Source organism: Hippopotamus amphibius, chromosome 2, assembly GCF_030028045.1.
Source record: "Hippopotamus amphibius kiboko isolate mHipAmp2 chromosome 2, mHipAmp2.hap2, whole genome shotgun sequence".
Classification (NCBI taxonomy): Eukaryota; Metazoa; Chordata; class Mammalia; order Artiodactyla; family Hippopotamidae; genus Hippopotamus; species Hippopotamus amphibius.
The window spans coordinates 37,263,408-37,288,614 of record NC_080187.1 but is presented as its reverse complement, the minus strand read 5'-3'; the positions used below and the strand labels follow the sequence as shown (position 1 = coordinate 37,288,614).

The window sequence follows — 25,207 nt, the reverse complement described above, 5'->3', positions numbered from 1 at the left end:
TCTTAGTTGCAACATGCATGCAGGATCTAGTTCCCCAACCAGGGATCGAACCCGGGTCCCCTGCATTGGAAGCATGGAGTCTTACCCACTGGGCCACCAGGGAAGTCCCAAGGACCAGTTTTGGAATGGATGTTATGAAAGAGCAGGAGCATTTCAGCATTTGGGTATCTGAGGAAGCAGGAAGTGGGAGGAATGAGGTAGCCCTGAGGATGTCATTGGTGAGAAAGCAGCAGTCTGTCAAAGGAACATTATCATTTTAAGTGCTTCATATAGAAATATTGTTTACATGGCCTGTTCAGGTCCTATTGGAAACATTGTTCAAGTGTTGATGACAGTATCCCAGTTTGATTACCAGCAGGTGTTGATTTTCTTTTCTTTGCTTCTCATTCTTTTAGTTAGATCTTGACTTAAATGTTACCTTCTTGGTGACCCATTCTAACCACTGTTGCTTATTTTCCACAGTATTTATTACAAATTGTAATTATTTAATTCCTTGCCTGTTAATTTGCCCTTTGTCTTCTCTACTGGAATGCAAGATCTATGAGGGCAGGAACCACATTTCTTTTCTCCTCTGTTATAGCCTTCGTGCCAAGTGCAGGTCTGGCATATCATCGGTGCTCAATAAACACATCTGTGTGGATAAATGAATGAATACAAGAAAATTCAGAGTTAGTGGTATGAGTGCATTAGCAGTTCTGCCAGATACACTGCTAATCTCTAGTTAAAGTCAACTAAGAGCTTATCCTCCCCAAATAAGACAAAGCTGGTATGAGTATGACCTTATGTCTACTCACCCCCTGGTTTTTTGTAATTCTAGTTAATTTTAAAACTCAGGAAGACAAAAATCAAATAAGACGTCCTATGACTTTTATAACTAATTTTTCATTATTTATTTATTCATTTACTAACTTAATTTTTATTTTATATTGGAGTATAGTTGATTTACAATGTTGTGTTAGTTTCAGGTGTACAGCAAAGTGATTCAGTTATACATATACATGTATCCATTCTTTTTCAGATTCTTTTTCCATATTGGTTATTATAGAATACTGAGTAGAGTTCCCTGTGCTATACAATGGGTCCTTGTTGATTATTTGATATATAGTAGTGTGTATGTGTTATTTTTGTAAATTATTTGATATATACTTAAGAGTATATGTAACACATGTAAGTTGTGAAGCATAATAATAAAATATGTATCTCATTACATGTATCTTGAAGTTATATCATTGGAGTGTTAATTTGCATATCCCTGATGACTAATGAAATTGAGCCTTTTTCATGTTATTATTGGTTATTTGTGTTTCTTTGTGAAATGGCTTTTTATTTCATTTGCTTATTTTTCTGTGGGGTTGTCTTTTTCTGAATCGTTGTGATGGATTACATGTATTCTGGATAAAAGTCCATTGTTATGTGTTGCAGATATTTTCTCACAGTTATGTTGTTTTTTTCTTAAACGATGTCTTTGGATATGCAGAGGTTCTTAATTTCAATGTTGTTTAATATGTTATTATTTATTTATTTATATAAATAATACTAGCTTTTATTTATTTATTTTTTGTTTTTGGCCACGCCGCTCAACTTGTGGAATTTTAGTTCCGCAACCAGGGATTGAACCCAGGCCCTTGGCAGTATGAGTGTGGCGTCCTAACCACTGGACCACCAAGGAATTCCCTATTATTACTTTTTACAGTTAGCACTTTCTGTCTCTATTTAAAAGATCCTCTTCTATCCTGAAATGATGATAATATTCTATTAAAGTTTTAAAGGTTTACCTTTCATATTTAAGTCTTTATTTGATCTGGAATTGATTTTTATGTATGGTGTGAGACAGGAATCCAGTTTTTTCTTTTTTTTATATGGCTACTCACTTTTTTCAGTATCATGTATATGCCCAAGACTTATTTATATTTGTAGTTACAAGTGTGAAGGAGATAGTCTCTTAATAGTTCCTTTTTTGATCATGTACTGTTTTTGTCTTACAGGTTCTTTTTATAATTTTGAGTAAACTTCTAGGAGGACTATGAAAGATTACGATGAACTTCTCAAATACTATGAATTATACGAAACTATTGGGACAGGTAATTATTTTCTTCTTGGAGAGGATAGGTTATCTGTTTGAGAGTATAGTGTATTTGGGCAGCCGTAAGCTTTTTAGCCTAACTTATATAGTTTTAAAATTCTTCAACCTATTTTAGTAAGAAAAAGTGGAGTAAGAGAGAAGAAAGTTGTAGGAGAGGCCTTGTAGGTCATTTTATTTAGAATAAAAGTCACTAGAGAGTTTTGGGCCCAGTAGTGGTCTGACCTTTTGTTTTTAAGGTTCGCTCTGGCTGCTTGGTTGTGAAAAGCCTGGCTGGGAGAGGGTAAGGGCGGAAGCAGATAGATGTTAGGAGGTTATTGCAGTAATTTAGGTGAGTGATACTGGAGATGTTGGTGACTTGGATGGTGATAGAATTGAAGGTAGTGGGATTCTGTGTATAGAAAGGTGTGGGATTCTGTATACAGATGTATACATGCGTTTGTACATATAAATATAATTTATTGAGGCATAACACAAAATAAAGTGTACTAATTTCGATGGAGTTTTTGGTACACATATACCCATATGTTCCCCACTCAGATCAGAACATAGAACATTTCCAGTCAGTGCCTGCCTCTTTTCCCCCAAGGTAAACGTTAATGTATTTTTGAAGACAGAGCTAATGTGATTTGTTGGTGGTTGGATATGGGGTGGGAGACAAAAGGGAAGGGCTAAAGATGGCTCCGGAGTTTTGGCCTGAGCACCTGGGAAGATGGAGTTGCCATTTACTGAGATGGCGAAGACCGTGGCAGGGACTACCAGGAGCTTCTTTTTAGAAGTACCAAGTGCACAATTTCTTTTAGATACCTAAATGTAGACATTTGTCCAGCTTTTGAGCCAGTTTTGAAACATAATTGCTTATTTTTACAGTTTTAAAACCTGAATGAAAGTTTCATATTGTCTTTTGTCTCTGCAACTTTATACTGTGTTCTGGTAATGTTAATTATAAAGCAAGTTTAATTGCAATGTTAATCATAAAACAAACTTCTAAAGAATGATTTGTTTTCCTGCTTATTCATTGCAAAATTAAAGATATCCAGTCATGGCAAAAAAAGAGTCTTTAGTTAGTTATTGAATAAGGAGAGGTTAGGATTATGGCTAACACTTTGGAGGCAACAAGAAGAAAGGGCCATAAACTTCGGGAAAATATAGATCCATAGAGCCTTATAAAAGTATATGGAATGGTATTTGTGCCTGAGTTTTCAGTTTGCTCTGATGATGATATTTAAGTTCGTTTGCTTATCTGTTCATAATACATTTTCCCATACTTAGGTGGCTTTGCAAAGGTCAAACTTGCCTGCCATATCCTCACTGGAGAAATGGTAGCTATAAAAATCATGGATAAAAATGCACTAGGGGTAAGTTTAACATTATTTTAAAAATATTTATAGATCAGTTCTGTGAATTAAAACCAGAATTTGCTCTAATGTTCTAGTTACTGCTCTTTTATTAGAATAACATTTCCATAGCCAGTTATGTATAAATCTATGGTTTTAAAAAGTAATCCGGGGAAGGGGTTACTTTGTTCTTAATTTTAATGCAGGGCAATGGCACATATTTAAAGTCTGTAGGGTTCATTTTTCTGCAGTTGTTTTATAGTCTTATAGGTGTTTCTGGGTATTGGTATCTCCTTTATTTTCTCATGATACTCTTACTGACTGTTGATCTATTTTATAGTATATATGTCCCAGAATTTTATTCAAAGAATAATTTTATTCAAATGTATTCTAACTTTTATTAGAACTTATGAAATCCTTTCCCTAATCAGCCTGCTTTTCCTCTACATGAATGCTTCCAGGATTGAGTTGCTCATTACCTTCTAAAGCAGCCCATTTAATTTGTGATCTTGGCTATAATATACATAAAGTTTTCTGTTTTTTCTATTAAGGGAAGATCTGTCTCTTTTGGTGGTCTTTTGGGTATTATATACCCTTAGCAGTGTTTGAAGTCATCCTGAGTGGTCTTTTTTTTTCCTAATTCTTTCTACCATCCCTTGTGTGGTTTGATTTCTATGCTTTGTTCTGGTCTCTTTCTGCTGAGAATTCGCTAGTCTCTTAGAATGTATCTGTGACTGTTTCTGTTTTCGGAGATAAATTTTAAAAATTAAAAAAAAATCTTTTTTTTTCCTCTGACCAAAAATCTCTGAGTGGTAAAAAAAAGTTTTTTATTCTTTGCAACTGAGTTAGCATTATAATTATTATTAGCATAAAACTGAGTAAAAAAAGCACAAACATTTTATTTGTTGATAATTAGCAAACAAAGAACAGTTTACTGAAAATGCATTTTTATATTAAATACATTGGACTTTTTTGGGGTCTCTCTTGTTAGGACAAGACAGACTTTAATATCAATTGTTACTTTATTTTTAAGGATATAAGTGCTGATTAACATACATAAATAAGTCAAAGAGAATATGTTTTGTTATAGTAATGTCACTCACTTCTTTGAACTCCTTCTGAAATATATGCCAAAATCACACAATGATCTATATCAGAAATTATTTTTAATAACCTATCAACTGACAGGCTATCCTTCAGTATTTTTGTTTTCAGTGCTAAATACTATATTTATTAAACTAATAAAAAGGTATTAAAAAACATTTTTCTTGAGCATTTAAACATTGGTTACAAAACTGATTAATTTAATTCCCTTAAGCAACTTAAACTTCAGTTATAACTTTAATATGACTTATTGACTTGGACACAGCAAACACTTAAATAGCAGACAAAATGTAAACTGTTTTTACAAAATGTATTACCAGTCAGTACTCAAAACTTACTCTAAAGCATCAATATGATGATGTTAATTCATTAATTCATTATTTCTAGACTTGTTTTTATATTTTTTATTATTATGCTTATTTTAGTTACTTCCTAGGACTTCAAAAATATTTTGATTACTTTCAGTGTTTTAGTCATCAGACTCCCACATCCCCCCAAAAAGAAGAAAAAACAGATTATCATATCAGAATAGTCAAAGTTACAATTGACTCTTGATTAAGAACTAATATCTGGTTGCATGGCCCTAGGTAATTGGATCTTAAACCATGGATCATTAGATCAAGTCCCTTTTTATAATAAAATTTTACTTGTTTACTTCATGGATATCTGGATTTCTGTCTTTAATATGGACTTTAAAACTTTTTTACCTTGGCTTACCCTCCTCCCCAACCAACTCCACAGTTTGAAAAATTTCAAGCTCCTTGAAAAGTTGGAAGACCGAGACAGTGAATACCTCTTATCTACATTCACCAGTTTTTAGCTCAGCGTGCTTCTTAATGGACATTGCTGAGGCCACAGTGGTAGCCCAGCCATGTACACTGAGTGGTGTTTCTCAGATTTTCCTTGTTTGGAGTGCTAACCTTCTAAAGGGAGTCTGAGATTATTTTAATTTTCTGGGTGTTATACTGTTCCCCCACATTGAACTTGTCTTTTGAAAAACCCTCAAGGCCTTTTTAAAATGAACACACAGATAAGTTTTGTTGTATATTTCTGTATTGTTGAACAAATTATTTTGAGGCTGTTGATTGCTTTTTCTACTTAGTATTAAGGTTGTTGATATTGATGCTTGGAACACTTCCCAAATAGGTTTATTGCTCACTTAATGAAATGTTTTGTCACAGAGTGATTTGCCCCGGGTCAAAACAGAAATTGATGCCTTAAAGAACCTGAGACATCAGCATATATGTCAACTCTACCATGTGATAGAGACAGCTGAAAAAATATTCATGGTTCTCGAGGTCAGTAGTATGTTCCACTGTCTTAGTCTGTTTGGGCTGCTATAACAGATATCACAAACTGGGTAGTTTATGAACAACAGAAATTTATTTCTCACAGTTCTGGAGGCTGGGAATTCTAAGATCAAGGCACCAGCACGGTCAGGTGAGGGCCCTCTTCATGGTTCATAGCTGGTACCTTATTGCTGTGTCCTTGTATGATAGAAAGGGCTAGGGATCTCTCCGGAGCCTCTTTTATAAGAGCACTAGTTTTATTCATGAGGGCTCTGCCCTCATGTCCTAATCACCTTCCAAAGGCCCCATCTTCTAATGCCACCATCTTTGGGGGTCAGGATTTCAACATATGAGTTTTTGGAGGGACACAAATATTCAGACCATTCTCATTCATTTTATCAATAGTTATGGGAAAAGTACATTCCGCCCAAAAGATTAAATGCTAAGTGGCTTACCTGTTTTAGTTCTGTGACAATTTAGATCAAGTAGGCATACATAATAAATTAGAGATACATTTGTAAATGTATCCTTTTAATACCCACCTAATAGGATGGTGTGCTTGAGTGGACAGAATATGTTAGAATTTGTTCCTAGAGGGAAGGATTCATTTATATGGTGTATTAGTCTAGGGCTGCCACAAATGTGGTTTAAAACAACAAGAACTTATTGTCTCACAGTTCTGAAGGCTAGAAGTCTGAAATCAGGGTGTGTACAAGGTTGGTTCCTTCTGAAGAGTCTGTTCCATGCCTCTTTCCTAGTTTTTGGTGGTTTCTGGCAATCCGTGGCATTCCTTGGCTTATAGATGCACCATCACTGCCTCTGTCTCCATATGGTGTTGTCTTACCTGTGTGTCTGTGTCCAAATTTACCTCTTCATATAAGGACACAAACAATTGGATTAGGTTCCACCCTAATCTAGTATGCCCTCATTTTGACTTGATTACATCTATAAAGACCTTATTAACATGTAAGGTCGCGTTCACTGGTGTTAGAATTTAAATATATCTTTTGGCGGGTACTCAGTTCAACCCATAGCTTATAGGTGGACTTTAATGTATATGTTATTTGAACCAAACTCTTTCAAGTTTTAACCTGCCCCTTTTGGCTTGAAATGTAAAGTCTTTAGAACGTGTATCATTCATCTCATTTCATTTTCCTCAGTCTCAGCCAAATTATTTGTAACTGCATATCATTTTGACAGATTAGCTCTGTTTTAAAAGCACATTTTAAAGTTCGTAATGCTGAAAGGTTCAGATGAAGGACCATTTTCTCTTTATTACACTCTAGATACACCCACATGGTTTTCAGTGGTGAATTTAAAGCCTTTTTAAAAGTTGAGGGACTTCCTTGGTGGTGCAGTGGTTAAGAATCTACCTGCCAATGCAGGGGACATGAGTTTGAGTCCTGGTCGGGGAAGATCCCACATGACGTGGAGCAACTAAACCCGTGTGCCACAACAACTTAGCCTGCACTCTAGAGCCTGTGAGCCACAACTGCTGAGCCTGCGTGCTGCAAGTACTGAGCCCATGCACTGCAACTACTGGAAGCCCGCGCGCCTAGAGCTTGTATTCCGCAACAAGAGAAGCCAACGCAATGAGAAGCCTGTTCACTGCAACGAAGAGTAGCCCCTGCTCACCGCTAGAGAAGGCCCACATGCAGCATTGAAGACCCAATGCAACCAATAAAACAAAAAAAGAAAACAAAGAAGCAAAAAAAGATACAAGAGAGTATATATTGAAAAGTAAAATTCTCTCTCCTCTGTATCCCAGTCATCTTATTTCCTTTCCCTTGTGTCAATCACTTACTTTTTCGGTTTCCTATGTATTTTCCATATATTTAGAAATACCTATGTATATTTTATATATATATCTGTGTGTTTTCACATATATTTATGTGTATGTATAGCTTACTGGTTTCTGTCACACAAATGGTCACATAGGATAATTTTATTCTGTACCTTGTTTTTTTCCCCTATTTAACATTTTAGCTTGGAGACCATCTATGCGTATTCACAGAGATTTTCGATGTTTTTATTTCACTCTATTTTGTATTTCTTTATTTGAAAATACAAAGTAGGCTGTTGTCTTTATGTAAATCTTATTGGATACCATTTTAAAAATTGACTGTTTAGGTAAAATTTATATATGAGAAAATGAACACATTATGTACATAGTTTTTGAAAAAAGTACACACCCATGTACTTCCCACCCTAGTCAAGGTGTAAAACATTTCCATTGCACCAGAAAGTTTTCTCTTGACCCTTAAAGTTAATCCCTGTAACCTCACCCTCCCACTGGCCTTCTCAACAATCGCTGGCCTAATTTCTGTCACCAGAGATTAGTTTTATCTATTCTAGAACTTGATATAAATAGAATCATGCAGTGTGTACCCTTTTGTGTTTGCCTTCTTTTATTCAGCATAATGCTTTTTGCAAGTCAGTATGTCAATATATATATACTCTTTTACACCTTGCTTTTTTCACTTAATATTGGAGATTGTTTCATATCAGCTCATAAAGAGTTTCCTCTTTTTGTTTTTCTTTTTATGGCTGCATGGAATGCTGTTTTATACCTGTGGTATAATTTAAGTAGTGTGAGCCCATTTGGATTGTTTCCAGTCTTTTGCTGTTACAAGCAATGCTGCTGTAGTGAATGAGCTTAAACGTGCATCATTTTTGATGTGAGAGTCTATCTATAGGAACAGTTCCTAAATGTGAACCTATGAGGTCGAAGACTAGCTATAATTTTATTCGATATTGCTAAAATGAAATGAAATCTTAAATGGAAACCCCAGTTTACAGAATAGTGGAGCTGCTCTGGAAAAGAAGGGATAGAAAACTTAGAGCTTTGTGCTCTGGTACCCATTCTCTCATAGCCTTTGAGGAATGTCTGCAGAATTGGGTTCTTTCTGGTAGAGACTGAAAATCACTGATCTTCAGGATGGAGAAGCAATAATTGCTGCTGGGTTTGTGTTTGTTTGTTTCAGGTAACTACATTAGGTGTGAGTACATTAAGATTAGAATGGGTTTTAATACTTTGCTATAAAAATATAAAAACCCTGAATGAGCTTAAAATCACAGTGGTAGTTGGTTCTACTTCTACTTACTGCTTGAGACCAAGAGCTGTTGTTCTCGTGCTTGGAATACTGAGTGTGTATTTTTGAATATGTCTTACTTAGTTCGTTCCCTTGCTTAAAAATCTCTGAGTTAAGTGTAATTTTTTATTTTAAATTCCTCTGAAGTGATTTTTGTAAGTAGTAACGATATTTTTGTGTCTCTGTTGCCCTGAAGTATTGCCCTGGAGGAGAGCTATTTGACTACATAATTTCCCAGGATCGCCTGTCGGAGGAGGAGACCCGAGTTGTCTTCCGTCAGATAGTGTCTGCAGTTGCTTATGTGCACAGCCAGGGCTATGCTCACAGGGACCTCAAACCAGTAAGTGACTGTGTCCCAGATGGTCACCTGAGAGCGCAACATCATTTACCTGTCATTACTAGGTTTCCAGATGTTCTTTCTGGTTAAATTTGTCTGGGCTTTGCTTTTTGTTGTTTTTGTTCCATTCCTAATGTAGCACTTCTTTTTCCTCCATGACTTTTGACTCCTAGTAGGCTCTTCTGGTTGGACTTATTACTGGCATTCTATTTCTCTGTTAATTGTGTGTGACATTATAAATATCTTTGTAATCAGCTGTGGAATATAAACCTCAGGGTTTTATTTCTAGGAAAGAAGAGTTTTGAGTATTTCCTTTGAGAATATTGTCATTGAGTATTTTCCTCTCAATACTCTTTTCCTGATGCCATCTTCCTTTAATTGTAATTCTGTTATACTTCAGAAAGGAACAGTTCAGTGGAATAGACAGACTACTTTTCAAGGACAGAATAAAAATTTGATACTCTTAAATCTGTAGGCTCTGACTAATATGCATGATGGTGAACATGGATTTTAATATTATTTGATACTAGGGTTAGGGACCTAGACTTGGTCTAACAAGATATGGCAGTTTCCATCCTTTTCCCTCTGCTTATAAACACCCCTTTGATTTGAATTCACTCTTTTTGCTCAGACTTGCCTTTGGCACACACATTGTGTTTGCTTGTAGTCGAACCTCAGAGCACCGAGAAGAAAATGGTTTATGCTAATGTGTCTTGAGGGAAAGCAGGATGGTTATCAACATTTCTTTTCTCTTCCCTTTGTTCTTTGCGTCATTTCATTCTTTTTCAATGATTTTTCAGTCTTATATCCAAGCTGTTTAATATAAACAACCTTAAAGTGATTTTAGAAATAGCTAGAGGTGGGATGTGATATAAGGAAGACAGTATATAATTATGAAAATATCTTTGTTTTTTCAGGAAAATTTGCTGTTTGATGAATATCATAAATTAAAGCTGATTGACTTTGGTCTCTGTGCAAAACCCAAGGTACGTGAAGGGATAAAAGTGGATTTATTTCCTTTGTCAGTGCCCCTCTTAGCATGTTGTCTTACACTGACTTTCACTTAGTCTTTATTGAGCCTGGCTGCATCCATTGAGAAGACTGTTGAATTTCATGCTTTTTATAAGTTCTCTAGATGATTTTAATATGTAGCCAAGGTTGAAAACCACTGCTCTGGGTCCAGGGTTGGTCCTGCTGAAGACCCCTGGGTATGCTGTGAGAGAGTTTGCAGTACTGAGGTGACAGGAGGCCATCACAGCATGAATGCTGAGTTCACCATGTGTTTGCCGTTGGAGTGTGTTGCCACGAGATGATGCTGTTGTTTATTTAGATATGAATTTTGGGAATTTAGTGCAGATCTGTTCTTTATTATCCAAACGGTTATATAACTAACAATCAGTTACATTTTGAGAGAAATCCCCTTTTCTTAGAAGAAGGAAAAAGTCCCTGTGCACTTCACAATTTATGCCATGATATCTTTCCTTAATTTGCACTCCATAGTTAGGTACTGGTGTTCTCCAGCATACCTTCTCTCTGAGGTGACTTTGAACTTTCTCCTGGGTGGCTGCTGTTGGAAGCTTCCTCCCGAGTTCTCTAATGATGGTACTCACAGTCTTTACAATGAGCTGTCTGCCCTCATTAGGAATGTGGACATTTCAGACCCGTCTCAGCCCTTTGGAGTCCCATGATTACTTCCTGCCCCAATCAGAATTAGCTGGGTGCAGAGGGAAGCAGATTTGCCCCTTTGGCTGAATGTCTGATTCTTTCTGATTTTCCTCTCCTTCCCTTGGCTCTTCAGAGATTGTCAGTGGAGTCTTGTGTCTGGCAACCAAATGCTAGGCGGCATTTTTTTGGTTGGCAGGCAGCACAGATAAAGCATACTTTGAGCAGATAATGGTTTCAGTGACGTTCCTCACAGGAGGCAGTGGAGGATGTTTGTGACCATCTCCATTAGCCTTTATGTATGGCTGCTGCAGATTCAACCCACAAGACACCATCTCAAAAAGCAGGGCTTGGCTGGCAGAGGGTGGCCTCAGCTTACTGCTGAGGAGCTTACTTCTGGGTGTTGTTGCAGTTGTAAATGAAATCTCACAATTTCACAAGTCATTTGCCATTTGTGGAACTCTGTAGAAGTGTTGGGCAATGGTATCATTTTCCTTATGTCTCCATATTTCTGTGGGAGACCAGAGGAAATTGAGAAGATTCCTCATTTGAACAGATTTGGAAGCTCAGGTCGTGATTTGTGTTATAGCCGAGTCTAGAAAACAGACTCCCAAGGCAGTGTTTTGTGTAGCATTTCCTCGCTTCCCTCTAGGGGAAAAGAAACTCTTCTGTATTTGTAAGGATTCGATATTGGAGATAGGTTCCAACAGAGAAATAATCCTTTTTTCCTTGAGTACTTCGGAGTAGGAAGACATGGGTGCTTGGATATATGCTAAGCTGATTATTATGTGAATGGATGCCTAGGAAAATATGAACCTGACCTGAATGAGCTAAGGGGAGAAGGATTTTTTTCGTGCCAGGTGATAGTGGTATTGGAAATCCAGAGAAGAGGAAGCCTCACGTGCAGGCATGCACATAGGCAGAGTATTGAGTTGGCAGCAAAAGTCTCTTATTATTTGGGGTTATTCTTCATCTAGCATCTCTTTGCTTGTGCTGAAAGAATGTTTATCAGAGTTTTAATTCTCTTAAGGGCTGTAGTTAATAAGTATCTCATTTTTATCTTGTTGGCAGGGTAACAAGGATTATCACCTGCAGACTTGCTGTGGGAGTCTTGCTTACGCTGCACCTGAGTTAATACAAGGCAAATCATATCTGGGATCAGAGGTAATTATTCACTCATTAATTCAGTATGTAATCAATATATGTTTCTTGGTGACCTGTAGTGTCAGGCACTGTGTGTTGAGGGTGTAACGAGGTAAGAAATAAACTTGTTAATTAAAGAGTTGTCTGTTCAGAGTGTGAGATATGTAAAGTAATAAGTGAAATGAACAACTTAGAATAAATATAATAATACATAGTATACGTATGAAACAAGGATGTATTTCTGGCGTCCATGCTGTGGTTGCTTTTGTGTTTAACAGTGCCATAGTTTAGACTGGTTAGTTCAGCCAGGTAGAGTATGAGGCCAGGATTCTAAGCTCAGTTTGTGGAGATGTTGGTTAGCACAGAGAAAACCCATACTTTGTCCGCAGGCAATAATTCGAGGCCAGCAGTCCTGTGTAAGGTCCAGGCTCAGAAGGCCCGGGTACTGCCTGCCTAACCACTGGCTACCGCAAGCTAGACAGCCCCTTCCACTCTCTGGAGTACTGATTTTGCTGATATTAGTATCATAAAGTGAAAAAGGTTTAGTTGTCAAAAGCTGTGGAAATGCTGGGTTGAGCAGTTTTCAGCACATCTCCAAATCTTAATATGTTCCTGTATAATGTCCTTTGAGAGTAGAACATCACAGATAGCAGCTGGTCTCAATTTTATGTGCCTACAGAATCCACTTTTTATGTGGAGCATCTTTTGGAACTGGTGTCATGTGGAAGAAACTTTGAGATATGCCAGTTTACTTAATTTGTAACATGAGAAGATGGGGACTAACTTGTGTTTGGTGACCTTTTATTTGGATGTAATCTCAAACTTATAGAATTGTCACAAATATGGAATGAGTGACTTCCGTATATATTTAGCCAACTTCACAATTACTTACATGTCTCCCTGTTTGTTTTGTCATTCTCTATGTTTATATCTATGTGTATTATTTTTTTGAACCAACTAAGGGTAAGTTGGAGACATCATACCCCTTTATCATTAAATACTGTGTGTATATTTCCTAAAGGAAGGGCTCTCTCTTTTATAACCACACTTTAGTTATCAAAATCAGAGAATTTAACATTGATACAATTTATTAAATATTTATTTATTTATTTGGCTGCATTGGATCTTAGTTGTGGCATGCGGGATCTTCATTGCAGTGCGCAGGCTTCTGTCTAGTTGTGGCCTGAGGGTCCTAGAGCTGCAGGCTTAGTTGCCCCTTGACGTGTGGGATCTTAGTTCCCCCACCAGGGATCAAACCTGCATCCCCCTCATTGGAAGTCGGATTCCTAACCACTGGACCACCCGGGAAGTCCCTGATACAATTTATTTAATCCACAATTCATATTCAGATGATGTTAATTGTACCAATACGGTCCTTTGTAGCTGTATTTTCCCTCCAGCCCAGGATTCCATTCAGGGTCATGCATCGCGTTGTCGTGTTTCTTTGGTCTTCTTTAATCTGAAAGAGTTCCTTGGCTTTCTTTATCTTCATGACCTTGACATCCTTGAGGAAGCCCGTTATTTTGTAAAATGTCCCTCAATTTGAATTTGTCTGATGCTTCTTGTGATTAGTTTTGGGTTACGCATTTTGGGCAGAAATACCAGCAGAAAGATATTATGGCCTTCTCAATGCATCGTAGGAAGGGGGACAAACTTTTACTGAGTATTTATCATAGTCCTGGAATCACGCTAGATCCTTTTTTCCTTTCAATTGTAGTAAAATACACGACATAAAATTTACCATCTTAACTATTTATAAGTGTACACTTCCTATCTGAACCATTTTTAAACGTGCAGTTCAGTAACATTAGGTGCTTTCACATTGTTGTGCAGCCAATCTCCATAGCTCTTTGAATCTGCCAAAACTGAGCGTCTGTACCCATTACACAGTAACTCTCCATTCCCCCGGCCCTGCACCCCTGGCAACCATTGTTCTATTTTCTATCTCTATGAGTTTGACTACTCTAGGTACCTTTTATAGTGGGATCATACAATATTTGTTTTTTTGTGTGACTGCTTTAATTTCACATGATGTAGTATTTTCAAGCTTCATCCATGTTGTGTCCCGTGTATCAGAATTTCCTTCCTTTTTAAGCCTGGATAATATACCATAATAATATACCATTGCATATATATATATCACATTTTATTTATCCATTCATCCATGAATAGACACTGGATTGCTTCCACCTTTTGGTTATTGTGAATAATGCTGATAGAAACAAATATCTCTTTGAGACCTTGCTTTCAGTTCTTTTGGTTATATACCCAAATGTGGAATTGCTAGATCATATGGTAATTCTATTTTTAATTTTTTGAGGAACTGCCATACTGTTTTCCATAGTGGCAGCAACATTTTACATTCCTGTAACAGTGCACAAGGGTTTCACATGCTAGATCCTTTTTGTAATTTTCATTTGTCACACAAAAATCCTTTGGAGTGAATACTATTACTGTTTCATAAGATAAAGATGATCATGAAATTGAGGCTCAGAAATTAAGTGCCTCAAGATTTGAGTGGAGTGAGGCTTTACCACACACCTGTACTCTTTCCACTATTCCATCCGGTCTCCTAGAAGGAGTGGTAATCACATACCTTATGCTCACAAGATTCCTACAGGTCTGGTGATGAGGCCCTGCTGATTTGAATGGATCAAGATTTTCCTATAGGATCTTCTTTCCTTATCCATTTTAGTTCAACTTTCCATCTTTCTAGGACAGTTTCTTAAGAACAGTGTACTAAGGAGTTGTCTGCGGGTACTTGTTAAAGTATGCAGAGCTCAGGGCTGTATGTTTAGAGATTTTGGTTGTGTTTTCTAAGGTGGGGCTTTAGGAATCTAAAATAAATACTTCAATTTGCAAATGATGCAACAGACAAGGGCTTAATCTCCAAAATATACAAACAACTCATACAACTCAACAACAACAACAAAAATAACCTAATTGAAAAATAGGCAGAAGACCGTAATAGACATTTCTCCAAAGAAGACATACAGATGGCCAGTGGGCACATGAAAAGATGCTCAACACCACTAATTATTGGAGAAATGCAAATCAGAACTGCAGTGAGGTACAACCTCACACCAGTCAGAATGGTCATTGTTAAAAAGTCTACAAAAAACAAATGCTGGGGGCTTCCTAGGTGGCGCAGCGGTTGAGAATCCACCTGCCAGTGCAGGGGACACGGGTTCGATCCCTGCTCCAGGAAGATCCCACATGCCGAGGAGCAACTAAGCCCATGTGCAACAACTGCTGAGCCTGTGCTTTAGAGCCCGTGAGTCACAACTATTGAGCCCATGTGTTGCAACTACTGAAGCCCACACGCCTAGAGCCCATGCTCCGCAATAAGGGAAGCCATGGCAATGAGAAGCCTGCGCACCACAACGAAGAGTAGCCCCCACTCACCGCAGCTAAAAGAAAGCCTGTGCACAGCAAAAAAAAAAAAAAAAAAAAACAAATGCTGGAGAGAATGTGGAGAAAAGGGAACCCTCCTACACTGTTGGTGGGAATGTAAGTTGGTACAGCCACTATGGAAAATAGTATGGAGGTTCCTCAGAAAACTAAAAATAGGATTACTGTATGATCCAGCAGTCCCACTCCTGGGAATATACCTGGTAAAACTATAATTCAAAAAAATACATGTTCATAGCAGCACTGTTCACAATTGCCAAAACATGGAAACAACTTAAATGTCCATCAACGGGTGAATGGATAAAGAAGATGTGGTACATATAGACAATGGAATACTACTTAGCTATAAAAAAGAACAAAATAATGCTATTTGCAGCAAATGGGTGCAACTAGAGATTATCATACTAAGTGAAGTAAGTCAGAGAAAGACAAAGATCATATGATATCACTCATGTGGAATCTAAAATATGGCACAAATGAACCTATCTACAAAACAGAAACAGATTCAGAGACATAGAGAACAGACTTGTGGTTGCCAAGGAGGGGAGGGGAAAGGAAAGGGATGGAGAGGGATGGACTGGGAGTTGGGGTTAGTAGATGCAAACTATTACATTTAGAATGGATAAACAACAAGGTCCTAATGTATAGCACAGGGAACTATATTCAGTCTCCTGGAATAAACCATAATGGAAAAGAATATAAACAAAGAATGTATACATGTATATAACTGAGTCACTTTGCCGTACAGCATTGTAAATCAACTATACTTAAATTTTTTTTTTTTATTTTTTTTAATTTTTTTTTGGGGGGGTACACCAGGTTCAATCAACTGTTTTTATACACATATCCCCATATTCCCTCCCTTCCTTGACGCCCCAACCTCGAGTCCCCCCCACCCTCCCTGCCCCAGTCCTCTAAGGCATCTTCCATCCTCGAGTTGGACACCCTTTGTTATACAACAACTTCCCACTGACTATTTTACAGTTGGTAGTATATATATGTCTGTGCTACTCTCTCGCTTCTTCTCAGTTTCCCCTTCACCCCCCGCCCCCTCCCATACTTCGAGTTCTCCAGTCCATTCTCTGTATCTGCTTCCTTGTTCTTGTCACTGAGTTCATCAGTACCATTTTTAGATTCCGTATATGTGAGTTAGCATACAATATTTGTCCTTCTCTTTCTGACTTACTTCACTATGTATGACAGATTGTAGTTCTATCCACCTCATTACATATAGCTCCATCTCATCCCTTTTTATAGCTGAGTAATATTCCATTGTATATATATGCCACATCTTCTGTATCCATTCATTTGTTGATGGGCATTTAGGTTGCTTCCATGTCCTGGCTATTGTAAATAGTGCTGCAATAAACATTATGGTACAAGTTTCTTTTGGGATTATGGTTTTCTCTGGGTATATGCCCAGGAGTGGGATTACTGGATCATATGGTAGTTCTATTTGTAGTTTTTTAAGGAACCTCCAAATTGTTTTCCATAGTGGCTGGACCAACTTACAGTCCCACCAACAGTGCAGGAGAGTTCCCTTTTCTCCACACCCTCTCCAACATTTGTTGTTTCCAGACTTTGTGATGATGGCCATTCTGATTGGTGTGAGGTGATACCTCATTGTGGCTTTGACTTGCATTTCTCTGATGATGAGTGATGTTGAGCATCTTTTCATGTGTTTGTTGGCCATCCGTATGTCTTCTTTGGAGAAACGTCTATTTAGGTCTTCTGCCCATTTGTGGATTGGGTTATTTGCTTTTTTGGTATGAAGCTGCATGAGCTGCTTGTATACTTAAATTTAAAAAAGTACTTTAGGTTGTTCTGTTGCTCATGGTCCAGATCATGCTTTAAGGAATGTGCCATGGTATACATCTCTAATTCTTTTTTTTTTTTCCATTTTTAAAGATTAATTAATTAAAAAAGTTTTGGCTGCATTGGGTCTTCGTTGCTGAGTGTGGGCTTTCTCTAGTTGTGGCAAGTAGGGGCTACTCTTCGTTGCATGCACAGCTTCTCATTGAGGTGGCTTCTCTTGTTGCAGAGCGTGGGCTGTAGGCACGTGGGCTTCAGTAGTTGTGGCACATGGGCTCAGTAGTTGTGGCGCACGGGCTTAGTTGCTCTGAGGCATGTGGGATCTTCCTGGACCAGGGCTCAAACCCATGTCCCCTGCATTGGCAGGTGGATTCTTAACCACTGTGTCAACAGGGAAGTCCCTCTAATTCTTTTCGTAATTTCTCAGAGGAAGTTGTTTCAAACCCCTCCTCCCCCCAATTACTTTTTTCTTATTTGGCAGTTGGTAGCTTTTAGGTTTACTTGTATTTGCTTTGGTTTGTGATTTTAGTTGATTAATTTATTCTCATATCCATTTCAAAACAGTGAAGTGGAGGTGCTTTGATGCATTAACTGAATACCTTTTCTGCTTTTTTTCTCTCTGGTAGGCTTTGGTGGATTTCTATGGGGATGTTACTATTATTTTCTTCACCTTTTCCTTTCACCTCAGACATAATCCCTCTGTTGACCTCTTCTTATGGCATTTGACGAGGCCATGTTAGCTCACTCTTTGCTGTGTATCCTCTTTACCTTGACTGTAACACCTGGTCAGGAGTGCCATGCCATCAAGACTCAATTTATAGGTGAAGCGTTTGACATCTTTTATGCTTAAATGGTTAATTTCTGAAGTTCTGCAGCTTGGAAGAAAAATCAGGTGTTTGCTTGAAAGTAAATTGTTCACTCGGGGCTTCCTAGTTGAGTCCTAATAATTTGATGTGATTTAGTAGGCAGGACTAGGTGTGAGATTTGTGTTATAGGTACTACCTAGATGTGTGGTGCTGCTGAAGTTATTTTAACTCTTTTTCTTCCCTCTGTCCCCTCCCCTCAACCTTTTTTTTTTTTTAGATTTTCCTTTTACCGCTTAAAATTTTCCTAAGGCTCAAATGAAGGTGGGAACTGTGGCTTCTCAACCATTGGTGGCATGGATGTCTTACATAAAGGTTAAGCTCCTTTCTGGGATTTTGAGATTTGTAGGGCTGTTTGTGCTGGCAGGCTAATTTCTAGCCTTGATCCTTGAAAAGTCAATTATTGAACTTTATTAAGGTTTCTCTACATAGAGAGGACTTCACAGTGCAGCTTAGTCACATTTGCAGATTATCAGTAGTGAATTTTAAGACTTGCTTTGACATCCTCATGTATGTTTAGATAATCCTCATATGTAATAAACCCTCAGTTGTGCTAGTTTTGTGTTTCAGAATCAGTGACCTAGCCGCATCTTCCTTATGATGTCCAACCCAGCCCAGCCAACTAGAAATGATTTTCTATTAAGCATTAGAGGGGAGTGCGCTGAACTGGAAGTCAAGAGACCTACCTGGGTGGCCTGCCATTGAGTGGGTGACTTTGGACAGCCTTCCTTTCTGGGCTTCAGACTGTAGAATGAGTGGGTTGAATTGGATGGTCTCTGAGCTCTTTTCCAGCTCTGTGAAGATTCTGTGTACTGCTATTTTGAAATGCGTTCTAATTTTTTTTTTTTACTTATTTTTTTCTCCTTCTTAGGCAGATGTTTGGAGCATGGGCATACTCTTATATGTGCTTATGTGTGGCTTTCTCCCATTTGATGATGATAATGTCATGGCTTTGTACAAGAAGATTATGGTGAGTATTACAAGGCACAGAATTCCACTGTAAAAGTTTTCTGTACCACAAACTATATGCTTCTATTTATAAAAGTACAAAAACAGAAGTAATATATGCTATTAGAAGTCAGGATCGTGGTTACTCTTTGGAGGTGGGTAGTGACTGAGAGACATGGTGGTTTTTGATCTGGCTGCTGCTTATACTTGTATATTTGTTTTTGAAATATAAATTTTTGAAAACTTATCAAGGTGTACCCTATGATAGGTGTACTTCTCTATATGTATATTATACTTCTTCAGTAAGAAGCTTAACAAAACAAAAACAAATGGGAGAGGAAACATGTAAGCTGATTTTCCTGGTAAGCGTTTTTGTTTTGTATCCTGAAATGATGCTTTAGTAAGTTGCTGTGTTAAATCACATTTTTCTTTTGAGTTATGTTAAAATAAGAGAAACTATTTCTTTTTGAAGGTAAAATTTGGCTTTAAGGTACAGTAAAACCACAATTAAGAGTACTGTAAACTTTGTTAAAATCATCTATTTTAGAGATAGAAAGTAGATTTGTGGTTATGGGGCTGGTGAGGGAGGGGTGGAGCGGCAGTGGGGAGTGATTGCTAATCGGCACCGGGGTCCTTTCTGGATTGATGAAAACATTCTGGAATTAGATAGTGATGCTGATTATACAACTTTGTGAATATACTAAAAATCACTGAACTGCACACTTTAAAAGGGTGAATTTTATGTTATATGAACTATATTCAGTTAAAAAAAACTCAAAAATCATATATAGGAAGGAAAATAATAAAATTCTTTTTAAAGAGTTAATATTCAAAGCAAGCTAACAAAAGAGGACATGAGAAAGAAAGAGCACCATGTTGTGTCAATAGCAAACCAAGGTCAGACCAGCAGAGCAACTTCTCTGTATGTGGCTCAAATTCCATTTTTTTTAACAAATATTTCTTGAAGGTCTTCTTTGTATGAGATACTGAAAGGCATGAACAAAGGTCTATGAAACTTGATCACTATCCACAAGGGCCAGATTTCTTGTTGGAGACAGATACAAGGCTATCTAAAAAGGGGAAAGGGTGAGGGATGCCATATTATAACAGAGGTATAAATGAAGTTAATACAGGAGTGGGTGTGGGATTTGGGAGAACATCTTACAGGAAGTGAGGTTTAAAACAAGGTTAGAAGTGCTTCAGAAAGGGATGTGGGAGAGAACATACCTGGTAGACAGTATCAGCAAAGGTATAAGATGGGAGAAGCATGGGGGGAAATGGTCAGAAGTTTTATGTGGCTGGACCATTAGGTCTCTAACACCCTTTAGGTAGGGAGACTACCTAAATCAGCTCTCATTTCTGGGAAGTAGCACAGAGTTGAAAGTGGTAGAACCAGTTGGCTCGTTGCCTACTTTATAGAACAACCAAGTCTAAGGGCACTGAGTTCAATGTGCAGTTATTTTATTTATTTGACTTAATAGTTTTTCCTATATCCCACACTGGAAAAAACTTTAAAATCAATGCCAAAACTCCAAGAGTAGTTTTGGGCAGTGATGGAATTGTAGTAGTTCCAACTTGTTTAGGGCTGAGGAGCCCTGATTCTGCAGGATCAAGGAGAAGTTAGCAATAGCTCTTGCCACTGTTTTGGGGAACTGTGAGCGTGTGTGCTTCTCCTTGGGGAGGGGAGATGGATGGGGCAGTGGGCTGGAGGCCAGTTTACTGGAGCCTGCCGGGGTAGCCAAGACAGCCTGTATTTCCTCCCATCCCTTCTCACAAAGCCTGCCCTAAAATTTGCAGGGTAGCAGTTGTAGCCTTCGCTCTGCTTTCTGCCTGTGAGAGCAGTTCGTGACCTCACAGAGCCACACACCCCTGTGTCAACAACAGAATACAGGGAGAGTAGTGTTAGGATCGCTTTGTAACTTCAGCTTAAGTTAACAGATTTGGAGTGGGAAGGAGGCTTAGTCTTGGGCAGCCCAGTAACAATTTTCCAGTTACCCTTTAGAAAAATATTAGGTTGACCTCTTGAGTTATTCCCTCTTTTTGCTACACTTTCTATAAAGTAGAGCTCTGTTTTTTGTTCTGAAAATAACTTTAGTATTATAAGCTACTAGTATGTTTTACCATACTCCTTTTTTTTTTTTTCGGTGTGTGTCAGGGAATACTCCATGCCAAAGAAGTAAACTGACAGACAAGTTTCTTCAAAGATGAAGTAGTATTGGATCTGCTAGGTGTTAGAGCATGAAATCTTATACCTTCCAGAATTCTAGAAAGGCAATGTGGGGACACACAATCATAGAATTTCCCTGTTGGAAAGGATCTTACAAATCATGTTTTCTCCTCTCTGCTTCTTGTTTCATATTTAAATCCTCACTAAAACATCTCTTGCCCTAGCTATGTCCATGCAATCTCTCTCAGAGTGGGGGAAGCCTTAGCTGATGGACGTAGCGCAGTGGTTCACAACCCTGGCAGCATACCAGCACCCCTTGGGGTGCTTTAAAAAATGTTGAGGCTAACCCCCGGAGCAGTTAAATCAGAATCTCATTGGTATTTAAAAAATCTAGGATCTCCACTTTCTATCTGTGGACTTTGTGGCAAATTACTTAGCTTCTCTGTGTGTCAGCTTCTTCCTCTGTAACATGGGTGATAGGTGATAGTATTCATAACAGTGTTGTTAGGATTAAATGAGTTAGTTCATTTAGTGTAGTGCTCAATAAATGTTAGCTATTATTATTATTTTTTACATTACAAATTATTTATTTTTATTTATTTATTTTTTTAGCTATTATTATTGATAATACGTTTCTAACCTCATTTGCCAATATTTTGTCCAGGACTTAAAAATTTGTTCAGAGATGAATATGTAGTTTTCCTTTCTGGAATTATTTTGTTTGTTTTTGGTTTCAAGATTTTACTAGCCACATAAAGTTAATTGGGGAGTATTCTTCCTTTTACTTTTCTTTGTGTGTGTGTGTGGGAAGGGCCAATTTAAGCTTGGAATTTTGGGGTGTTATGGAAACTGCTTGAAAGTCCATCTCCACCAGTTACTTCTTTATGGGAAGGTTTAAAAATAGTAGGTCAGATTACATCCCTTTATTGGAAGCTCTCCAGTGGCTTCTTTCCCATTTCTCTCAAGTACTGCAAGCCAGAGTTCACCCTGTGGGCTATAGGTGTTATTCTAGGTGAACTGGCCTCCCATTATCTCAGTGCCCTCATCACTTACTCATCTTAGGGTGCAATTCGTAAATCTTAAATCTTAAATAGTTACTGAATACCTAATCTGTGCCAGGCACTTTTCTAGATGCTTGAGATATATCAGTGAATAAAACAGATGGAAGGTCCTTGCCTTCATGGAGTATATATTCTAGTGGTAGGGAAAAAGATAGTGATAGTAGTAGAAAAAGATAATAAGCATAGTAAATAAATTTTATTAAATGATGATACTTGCTTTAGAAAAAATAAGTTGAGCAGGGTAAAGAAGAATCAGGAGAACAGATGGGGGTGGTGTAGAGGGTAAAGAAAGGCTAGTTGCATTATTTAAATATTAAATAAGGTGGTCAGAGGTAAGATTTGAGCAAGACTTGAAGGAGGTCAGAGGGTTAGTCAGGTGGCTGTCAAGGCAGAGAATGTTTTAAGCAGAGGAAATAGAGCAAAGGCTAGTGGGTAGAAGCACGTCTGCTGTAGTCTAGGGAGGGCAGAGGGCTGGTGCCACTGGAGTGGAGTAAATGAGGAGAGCTGTAGGAAACAAAGTCTCAGGGGACAGGAGCTCCAACTGCCTTGGGCTCCGTAGGCTTTTATAAGGATTTTAGCTTTTTCTCTAAGTGAAATGGGGAGCCACTGGAGGGTTCTGAGCAGAGGGGAGACATAGGCTGGTTTAGATTTTATGAGGACCACAGTGGCTACTGTGTGGAGATAGGCTATAGGGAGCAAATAGGAGAACCAGGGAGACAGGTGAGAAGGATATTGTAATAATTTTCAGATAAGAAATGGTGGCCATTGAGGTAGTGAGAAGTGGTTGGATTCTGGGTGTCTTTTTTAAAAAAATATTTTAAAATTAACACCGAGTAAAATAAAATTTTGTGTGTGTAACGGGTCTATGAATTTTAACACACATATAGGTTCATGTAGCCACTACCATGGTCAGGATATATGTTTACACTAATCTGTTGTCTTTTGAGGGTATAGCTAACTTAATTTGCTGATGGATGGGATGAGGGGAGTAACCTGAGCAACTAGAAAGTTGGAGCTGCCATCAGCTGAGATGGAGAATATTCTTGGTAGAGCAGGGATGGTAAGGAGTTCGGTTTTGAACATAAAGAGTGTGTTTGTTTTGTCCAACTTTTCACATTTATTGGCATAAGGTGGTTTATTTACCAAGTGACAAAGTGTATATTGGATTTTTATACATGTTTTTTCAGATTAGTCTATACTATGTAAGGAGTCATATTTTATCTCTTTATGCTATCCCTTCCCATTTTTTGCATACAGATGGTAACGTACCATGAACACTGTTCTGTGTCTTTTCTTCTTCTAACATTATGTCCTGGAAATCATACCATTTCATACCCAGCTCAGAACCTTTTCATAGAATTTACTTCATAGAATTGAGTGTATACATGTACCATATTTTATTTAACCAGTCCTAGGTTAATGGATACTTAAGTAGCTTCCAAGTGGTCATTTTATACGTTGTGAATATATCTGTAAGAAAATTCCTAGAAGAGTTACTAGGTTAGAGGGTATGTGAATTAGTAATTTTGTAAGATATTGCCATATTGCTTCCCAGCAAAGTTCTATTGATTTATACAACTATCAGCAATAGCATGAAAATGCCTATTTCTCCATAATCCCATCAATACAGTATATCACCTTTTTCTATGGTTAAGATTTTTTTGGCTATGCAGGAATTGTTTTATTTTTGTTTAGTCAAATTTATCAGTCTTTCATTGTTATGTTTGGAAAGGTTTTCCTACAGAAATTATTTTTTAAAATTCCCATGTTTTCTTCTAGCGTTTTTATGATTTCATTTTTTTTTAAAGTTTAAATATTTGATTCACTTGGAATTTGCTTTGCTGTGGTTTCTTGCCTTTAAACAATCACTAAAAAAAATTGTAGAGATTTGTTTTCATATTCTGGATTCTTGTTTTTAAAACTTATAATTGTGATGGTAACGTACCCATATGTACTTGGATTTGAGGGTCATTGTTAGCGATAATGTGCGTAAGTATATTTCAAATAGTCTTGATAATTTCAGGTTGTAAGGCTACTTATATCTGATTAGATCTTTTTTTAACCTTATGTTTTGGCTGATGGGCTCACACTAAGAGTAGAGATGTCAGCTGTGTTATTTCTGTTTGCTTGTGTTTGTAGTCATAGCCTTATATTTAATCTGTGGTTTCTTTGCATGAATCTTTTAAAACCACTTGGCTGTTTTGTGAGGATTTAGTTTAGTTAGACCAAGTACTATGATCTGTAAATGCATTTAACTGGGCTTAGGTAAAGCACTGTACTTCACAGTATGCACAGAGTGGTGCAAGGTAGAGCCACTGTCACCTGTCATGTGTCACTGTCACAATCAAGGAAGGATTACTTCACACTGTAGTTAATGTAGGGACTAATGAGGGTGCCATTGCCAATCCATATGCTAAATATTAATAAAGCTTAATTTTTCTTATTTTTTAGATAGAAATGAATATAAATGAAAGTCCTAATATATTCTTTCCATGCTCTAGTGTATTTGCTTACATACCTTTGAAGACCAGCAATCAAGAAGAACGAGTGGTCAATTCTACATATTCTTTTTAAAAATTTATCATTATTATTATTATTATTATTATTATTATTATTATTATTATTATTATTATTTTGGCTGCGTTGGGTCCTCATTGCTGCATGTGGGTTTTCTCTTGTTGTGGTGAGCTGGGGCTACTCTTTGTTGCGGTGCGAGGGCTTCTTAGTGCAGTGGCTTCTTTTGTTGCAGAGCATGGACGGGCTCTAGGTGCACAGGGTTCAGTAGTTGTGGCTCACGGGCTCTAGAGTGCAGGCTCAGTAGCTGTGGTGCATGGGCTTAGTTGCTTCATGATATGTGGGATCTTCCTGGACCAGGGATTGAACTTGTGTCCCCTGCATTGG

At 37.7% G+C, this 25,207-nt stretch overlaps 1 protein-coding gene across 2 annotated transcripts in view; it reads left to right on the top strand.

The window, feature by feature from the left end:
• The window catches only part of MELK (maternal embryonic leucine zipper kinase), a 78,177-nt gene that overhangs the window by 4,680 nt on the left and 48,290 nt on the right, over nt 1-25,207 (top strand). For both annotated transcript variants that reach the window (XM_057725112.1, XM_057725111.1), the window contains exons 2-8: nt 1,986-2,081; nt 3,353-3,438; nt 5,703-5,819; nt 9,099-9,242; nt 10,157-10,225; nt 11,973-12,065; nt 19,002-19,100. In XM_057725112.1, the coding sequence (XP_057581095.1) occupies nt 2,024-2,081; nt 3,353-3,438; nt 5,703-5,819; nt 9,099-9,242; nt 10,157-10,225; nt 11,973-12,065; nt 19,002-19,100 (666 nt within the window). In that variant the 5' untranslated portion in view covers nt 1,986-2,023. The remainder of the gene's footprint in view (nt 1-1,985; nt 2,082-3,352; nt 3,439-5,702; nt 5,820-9,098; nt 9,243-10,156; nt 10,226-11,972; nt 12,066-19,001; nt 19,101-25,207) is intronic.